This window comes from Pinus tabuliformis, chromosome 4_1, assembly GCF_031772625.1.
Source record: "Pinus tabuliformis cultivar Carrire ecotype Pingquan chromosome 4_1, CPIR1, whole genome shotgun sequence".
Classification (NCBI taxonomy): Eukaryota; Viridiplantae; Streptophyta; class Pinopsida; order Pinales; family Pinaceae; genus Pinus; species Pinus tabuliformis.
The window spans coordinates 694,153,522-694,162,150 of NC_142303.1; the positions used below are offsets into that span (position 1 = coordinate 694,153,522).

An 8,629-nucleotide genomic window follows, 5' to 3' on the forward strand; every position below is an offset into this window, starting at 1 on the left:
GTGTCCGGATTATAGGGAGCTCAACAAGCTCACTATTAAAGATAAGTTTCCCATTCCTGTCATTGATGAATTATGGATGAATTGCATGGATCAATTTACTTCACCAAGTTGGATCTTCGTTCAGGATATCATCAAATCAGAATGAAGACTGAAGACATTTCAAAAATAGCATTTAGAACTCATGAGGGTCATTATGAATTTTTGGTCATGCCTTTTGGCCTTACCAATGCACCTTCTACATTTCAAAGTTTGATGAATTCCATTTTCAAACCCTTCCTTAGAAAATTTGTGTTAGTATTTTTTGATGATATACTAATGTACAGTAAGTCTTGGAAGGATCATGTTGAACATGTTGACAGGGTACTACAACTATTGGAGGAGAAACAATTATAGGAAAAAAGATCCAAATGCTTCTTTGGAGTACAAGAGGTGGAATATCTGAGTCATATTGTATCTCGTGAAGGAGTTAAGGTAGACCCTAGCAAAATTAAATCCATTAAGGAATGGAAAATCCCCACATCCATAAAGCATCTGCGATGATTTCTCAGGTTGACAGGGTATTATCGTAAGTTTGTTAAGAATTATGGGAGAATAACAGCACCTCTAACAACATTATTTAAGAAAGATGCATTTTCATGGACTCTAGAAGCAACAAAGGCCTTCGAACATCTTAAAGAGGAAATGTGCCAAGCAGTGGTCTTAGCTACACCGGACTTCACAAAAACCTTTATTGTGGAATGTGATGCTTCAGGAAATGGAATTGGTGCTGTTTTAATGCAAGATGAAAGACCGATTACTTTTGAAAGTCACCCAATCAAGGGAAAGTTTTTACACAAAGCTATTTATGAGAAGGAAATATTGGCAATACTACATGCACTTAAGAAATGGTGACCCTACATAATGGGAAGACACTTCAAGGTAAAAACGGATCATGATAGCCTTAAATATTTTTTAGAACAAAGGTTATCCTCTGAAGAGCAACAAAAGTGGGTCACAGAGATGTTGGGTTATGACTTTGAAATTATCTACAAAAGAGGGAAGCAAAATGTGGTGGCAGATGCACTCTCAAGAAAGGATGAGGATGTGGAAGAATTGTTATGCGCCATTTCTATTATCAAACCAGATTGGATAAACGAAGCAAGGGAGGAATGGAAGAATGATGAAGAAGTGTGGGCACTTATTCGAAAGTTACAACAAGATTCCAATACATCTGATACATTTAGCTGGAAAAATGATTCATTATGGTACAAAGATCGCTTATACCTCTATAAGAATTCCCAACTCAAACAAAATATTCTTATGGAACTGCACACTTCTCCCTTAGGAGGGCACTCAGAATTTTTTAAAACTTACCACAGGGTTAAGAAGTAATTTTTTTGGGATGGCCTTAAATCGGATATTCAAAAGTTTGTGGCGGAATGTTTGGTTTGCTAACAAAATAAAGTTGAAACGATTAAGACCCCGGGTCTATTCCAACCTCTATCCATTCCAAGCCAATGTTGGGAGGAGGTTTCAATGGATTTTATCACAGGTTTACCCAAGTCTGAGGGAAAGAGTGTCATCATGGTGGTAGTCGATAGACTTACCAAGTATGCACACTTTTGTGCATTATCACATCCATTTAAAGCCAGTACAGTTTCTACTGCATTTATGGAAACAATTCAAAAGCTACATGGAAACCCAAAGATTATTGTAAGTGACAAAGATCCCATTTTCACTGGAAATTTTTGGACAGAATTATTTTCTTGTCTTTGTACTCAGTTAACTCATAGCTCATCTTATCATCCTCAATCTGATGGGAAAATTGAGATAGTAAACAAATGTTTGGAAGGATACCTTTGTTGCTTTGTATCTGATAAACAGACACAATGGGTCAAATGGTTGCCTCTGGCTGAATGGTGGTATAACACTTCCTTCCATACAACAACAAAAATGACCCCATTTATAGCACTTTATGGATATCAGCCACCTTCCATCACATCATATTTAAGAGAAAATTCTAAGGTTCAAGCAGTGGAACATCACATCGAGCATTAACAACAAGTCCTCCAACTCTTAAAGGATAACCTCGTGTTGGCGCAGAATAGAATGAAACAACAGGCATATCAACATCGCAGTGAAAGAAGTTTTGAGATAGGTGATTGGGTATTCCTATGGCTACAACCATATAAACAAATGTCCCTCAAGCAAGCTAAGAAGGATAATAAATTATCACCAAAGTATTATGGTCCGTACAAGGTGTTGCAAAAGATTGGTACTATGGCATACAAATTGGAGCTTCCTGCAGCTTCTCGAGTGCACCCAGTTTTCCATGTTTCATGTTTAAAGAAGGTTATAGGCAACAGGCTCCCAGTTCAAACAGCATTGCCAGAACTTGATGAGGAAGAAAAAATTATATTGGAACCGGAAGCAGTCACAGAAACAACAACTCGACAGCTATGAAATCGATCAATTTAGGAGTATCTCATCAAGTGGAAGAACTTATCCACTGAAGATTCCACATGGGAGGATGAGAATTTTATACAGAAGCATCCAGAACTACTCAACCATTGAGTACAACGCTTTTTTGAAGGAGAGGAGCATGTTAGGTCCCTATAATACTAGTGATTACCCCATTACTATTGTAGTTGTATCGCTTATTAATATTGTTGTGCCCCCATTGTCCCCATATTTTTATTACTGTCCCCCATAGAATCCTTCTATTGTTATTTTTGAGCCTTTATATTATTATTGTTAGGTCGGCTGGGTTATAATGTGACTCCTTAGACTCCTATATATAGAAAGGAGGTTTTGTCATTTGAATCATGCAAGAATTGTTCCTTTGTGTAATGTAAAGGAGGTTTCCCCCTCGAAGAGGCTGACTTCTAAGGAATTCAACTATCTTTTCTATCTTTTTGTGAGCTGGTTTAATAACAAAATGTTAGAGGCAGTTAGGAAGAAAGAGGAGAAAAAGTTTGATTGGTCGATTCTATGACCAGAAGCGTGGTTGTATTGTTTTCACCCTTGAATTATAGGGATAGGGCCGACCTCATCGTTGTTTGTAGGACATGGACATTTTAGGCTCTTTGTCATGCGTCTAGACTTCACATGACATTAGGCTGCACGATCTGGACTCTAAAACTGTGTCTTCCTCATCTCACGGATGTGCAGCTTCAGGAACAACATGGCTTCACAAAATTGAATAGAGGTTTCCTCAGAGTTGAAAACCTTAGGCTCCCACTTCCCCCCTGTAATTATTATTCTAATTCTCATTCAAATTATGGGATGGGGAGAAATAGGGGGTTTGAGTCTTTGGGCGTGAAGTTGAACAAGGAATTGCTATATAACATGGAGAAGTTCATCGGAGTTATGGCAGGCACTAGATTGAGTATGCTCAAGATTAAATCCACCGATGAGATGTACTACATTTACAGAAGGGTCGATTTCAAGATTCAGCTTAAGTGGGATGGTTCAAACCCTACACCTCGTCCTACGTTTAGAGCTCAAAAGCTATGAAAGTTAGATTTGTATATTACTAATGCTCCAACTGAGATTTTGGAATATGTTTTTCTCATGATAGATGATATTTTTTATCTCAACCACAAACTCCCATGTACTTCCTCCAGAAGAAGAGGCAACTATATTGCTTATAAAACAAAAGTTTGATTTATTAGTAACACTATGCTAACGGTCCATTGATGCTTAAACAGATATAGATGTTGTATCCAATGTTCATCGACTGGGATTTAGACTAATAAGTGAGACCATGCATAACTGCATTTGAACCTGTATCTAAGAAGATGCTTTCAAGCTATGCATATAGAGAATCTTCTAGTGGCTATTAAACATTACGAAAGAATTGAAAACTCATTCCACTCATTATCTAGCTATTAAATATTATGTAAGAGAACAAAACTTAGAAAATAGAGCTTCATTCATTTTGCCATTATAGCATGGAATGAACAATGAGTTCAATTTCTCCCATTTTTTTCACACCAAAACGCTGGAGAACCAACAATGGATAGGAATTTCTATAAACTTGATTGCTTTCCAGTGTTGAAATGTGAATCCACACTTTTCCAATGTGAACATATTTGAGCGTTGAAGACTTCTTATCTGAGTTGTTCATGTAGATGTGCCAACTATCAAAGACCCCTAAGGTCAGAACAGTGCATGGGTCATAAACTTCCCATGTGTATTGCTCATTCCAGCTTGGGTCAAATCTATCAATAATTGTTCTTGTTCTAACCCATTTCTGCCCATACTTTGCTACACAGTAGGCATCTGTTGTACCTCTTCCTCCTTTGGTTTTCATAGGTAACATGTTTTTGGCTCCCAAAATTCCCAATTCAAGCACACCTATGGATGGCTTCCATAATTCTTTAGCAGCTGGTCGTAAATCACTGCTTATATGGGCAGTCTCATCCATAACATGATATCCCCCATCAAAACACAAGCGTAGATGAATTCTTCCATGATACTTAACATTTGGTTCTCCATTTACTTTTTCTCAATTGAACCACCTTGAGCTTACCATATTGTAATCTAGTCTCCTTTCAATTGTATTTAGTGCAATTTTGGTTTAGCCTAAGTCCTCCACATCCTTGTTACCACCGCTACTAGGTCAATCCTCAACCAATAACACAAGTTGTTCCTCAAATGGTTCAGCTGCTACAAATATCAAATCTTCATTCCAAAATGGGCTTGACAAGGTTCTAGAATTAGAAGTTCTAGTCCCCAAAACCTGTATACCCAGTTGCACCCTCTTAGGAAAATTTATCTTTTCAGGAATCTGCAAGTCTTGGGCTTCAATTACATTGACCCTCAGATACCATAATTTTGGGGACAAATATACTTTTGATCTTGTATTCATCATACCTCCTGTATCAGACTGCCAAGCCTCTGGGAATGTTTCATTTGCTTGTGTTCCCATCCAAACTGCAAGCATAATATCACCTTTGACTCTATCATCATCTTCCAACCTAGATCATGAAGGTGCCAAAGGGCTTTCTGGAGGAACTCTTCTTGGAACCTCAGAGAGATCAAAGCAGACTCCCCCAAGGAAGTCATCCCTTGAATTACTTCCATCCCATATAGAAATCTCCATAGTGGGAGCCAATTGAAGTGTGTTTTTGCCAAAGGCAAAGATCTGGTCTCATTCAGGATATCCATTGTTATCAATTCACATGTACAACCAATCAAAACAACCGCATGTCTTTGTAAATGATTTACAAAGAAATTAAATGCAACTTAATGTTGAATCCAAATTTTATTATCAAAATCGTTCCATCATAATTATTCATCTATAATCTTCTTTACAACATTTTTTTTGCAACATATAGTACAATTAATAATAATAATAATAATAATAATAATAATAATAATAATAATAATAATAATATCCATTACTTCAAACCTTCTTAGTGTTTCTTTGTTGTGATATTCGTTGGGAACAAATACTCTCTTGGAAATTATGTAATATTTATCCGTGGCTGATCTGTTGTATGACAGTCTGATTAATACATACGGTTGACTCGGCATCCTCGCAATAGCAATAATAATAATAATAATAATAATAATAATAATAATAATAATTTTCTTTGTTGTGATATTCGTTGGGAACAAATACTCGCTCGGAAATTACGTAATATTTAACTGTCGCTGACGTCTGATTAACATATACGGTTGACTCAGCATCCTCTTGTCCTTGTCCTTTATGGCCAACTTCCAGTCGTAAGAAAAAGTCCCAAGCCTCGAATTTATTTAAGGCCCTTTCTTCCTTCTCAGGCAGTTGGTCTACACTACGTTTGTCCAGAGTTCGATTATCACAATCCTGTATTCGCCGCTCATCTAATTTGCACCTCGTTTTTGCATGCAACAATTATGGGATCGATTGCCTCATGCTCCCGACGGACGGACGCGGTGAGTCCTAAGACTATCAAGGTCGTCCACCTGAACCGTCAGTTGGACGAGTTTCCGGCACCGGTTAGTGTCAAACTAGCTCTGCAAAACTACCCTTGCCATTTCATATGCAGTTCGCGTGATCTCTTAGCCCTCAATTGCCGCCCGCTGCAGACCGACGAGGATCTCCAGGTGGGCGAGCTCTACTTTCTCCTGCCGCTATCAGTCCTCGAGTCCGACATGTCAATCGAGAATTTAGTGGCCTTGGCGGCGAGGTTGCGCGCCGCCGCCAGAAAGGAGGTGCCCAGGGCGGCGCAGCGGCAGAGAAGCGCAGATTCGACTTGCGATCTGCCCGGGGAGGGGTGTAGTTCGATGGATGAGAAGTTATTGCGGAGCTGCGATGACCCGGAATTGAAGATGGCATTGAGGGAGCACTTGATGTCCAAAAGCAGATCGTGGAGACCTCTTTTGGATACCATCCAAGAGACGGGCTTTGCTTGTTGAGCCCATCTCTCACCGTTTCTACAATTGTAAATTGTCTTTTCTGTTCCAGATTTATTTGCTTCGATTCTCAGAAACAAACAATTTGTATATTGAAATAAGTAACAGTGAATTCGCCAATTATTCACATTTAGTACTTTTAATTTGCCCGTTCAAATGGGCCCTTTTTTTGAACTTGCTGATTCTCTAACTATTAGGTAGTCAGATTTACATGGATGCTAATCAGATCGATATGAGTGGGCTGAAATAATTAATTGCCTCATGTCCATCTGCTCACTGAATATTTGAGAAATCAGCCATAAACATAAAGATGCTCGTCCTTTTTTGGGTTTTAATAATTGTAAGTCTTTCGTACCTTTTTCCTTTTGAAAAAAGTCGGTGATTTTGAAATCTCTTTGGTCGAGATCACTGGATATTTCGGCTGTTTTACGAAATCCGCTCTGACATTTATTATTTTTGGGCTTAAGAATTTTGTTGTTAAAATTTTTGTCATGGATTTAAAAAAGAAATATTCATTGGAAGAAAATTTGTCTTAATGAATGAGACTTTGTTGAAACAACAATTGATTTTCATGCCTGTTCCATGTTGAAAACCAGATAAGCATTGAACATATAAAATTAGCATGGCAATAACCTGGTTGGAAAAATACCTTTGCCTCTATCTATTTAATTTTCTGTGTTATAAATTTTAACGGCTTATCAAAAGTTGTTAATTTCCCACTGTCTCTTCCGGGCAGCGCTGAAATCTCTATCAATAATGTTAGATATAGCAATCCATCTCTATCTCTATTTGGATGGGTATGTACTATGAATTATGACTACCGAATAGAAGCATTGAAATCTCTATCAATAATGTTACATATAGCAATGCGTCTTGTCCGTTGAAAGGAATGAACAAATGTGTGATTGTACTGTGTACATAATACATATTAATACCATAGAGTGTTGTTATTTGTTTTTACCAAAATTGTGAAATAAGAATTTCTTATCTATTTATTGGTCTTGGGTTTTCATAGAAAATGAGTCAGCAGTGAATCGATCTGGAAATGAGTATTGTTGAAACTTGAGACGGCCTGCATGGAAATTGCAGTTTATTAGGACGAGGCACGTGGGAACATTTGTGGTTAAAAAAAATGTTTTTATTTTTTTTTAAGTTGTGGTATGTTTTTAAAAGTGGGAAAACTTATCATAATTTAGTTGTCAAACTAGTAGCAGTGAGGACTGCTATCAGAATATTGCTCATCATCTTTATTCAAGGAAAATCCCCTGGTGATCTGTAAGGGGGCAGAGTTTCACTCAAAGGGGGGCAGAGTTTCACTCAGGGTTTCATTCCTGCGAGATGCCTCTCGGCCTTGAGTAGTTAACCTGTTTCCATACCTGCGAGGAAGATGAGCTCTTAGCCAAGCAAAATCAGTTTTAGGACATACTCTAGGACCATAAGTTATGGTATGTTATATTATAATTTTTTTGTGATTAAATTGTATTTTTTTAATATAAAAATATATTATATAGAGTCTTTAGGTGTTAATTGTGGCCAAATCTTGATATGTGTTGTTTACGCTCGTTTTCTCGACTACATATATGGATTCAGCACCCTCAAAAACTCTTGGAGCACTTCCATTATTACGCATTCACCTATCAAACTTACGATTTCAATGAATCCGTATCAAATTTTATACAAATTAGATTGGAATATAAAGCTGAAATTTTTCCAAAATGTCACACCTAAAAATATATTTTGTGAATTTTATTTAATAAATTTGTAAAAATGTGAAATAAATGTGAATATAAAATTCAAAAAAAGAAGAAAGAAGAAGATTATAGTGATATTGATTAGAATCCATATTCTTTAAGAAAATACAAAAATAATCCAATTACCCATTCTGTAAACATGAATCAATAATTCTATCCAAACTCAAAAATACATAATTGTTATATTTTAGACATAATTAATTCCAAAAATGTTTAAAAAAATCGAGTTGTCTTTAGTGGGATTTTTTTTTGGAGATTTTGAGGTGGGTTTTTTTATATAATTTCGCTAAAATCTGGCAGGAATTGATTGAAATCACAAGTTTGAAGAGTAACCTTGCACAATCTAAGTGTCTTAAGGGTTTTTGAAGGTGTTGAATTCATATACAATCAAAAAACAATTTACATAATACAAATCAAGATTTCACCTTAAATTTATCCATCCACATCAAAAATTCAAAAAATCACACTAAAAACAACTCTAAACAAAAAATTATAGG

The 8,629-nt window shown here is 36.7% G+C and overlaps 1 protein-coding gene across 1 annotated transcript; it reads left to right on the forward strand.

Annotated features, from left to right (window-relative positions):
• The first annotated feature begins 3,264 nt into the window (after window positions 1-3,264).
• Window positions 3,265-6,473, forward strand: LOC149178040 (uncharacterized). The gene is made up of 2 exons (XM_089421960.1): window positions 3,265-3,417; window positions 5,674-6,473. The coding sequence occupies exons 1-2, from the start codon at window positions 3,265-3,267 to the stop codon at window positions 6,382-6,384; spliced, it is 864 nt and encodes a 287-aa protein (XP_089278086.1). The 3' UTR covers window positions 6,385-6,473.
• The last annotated feature ends 2,156 nt before the right edge of the window (window positions 6,474-8,629 follow it).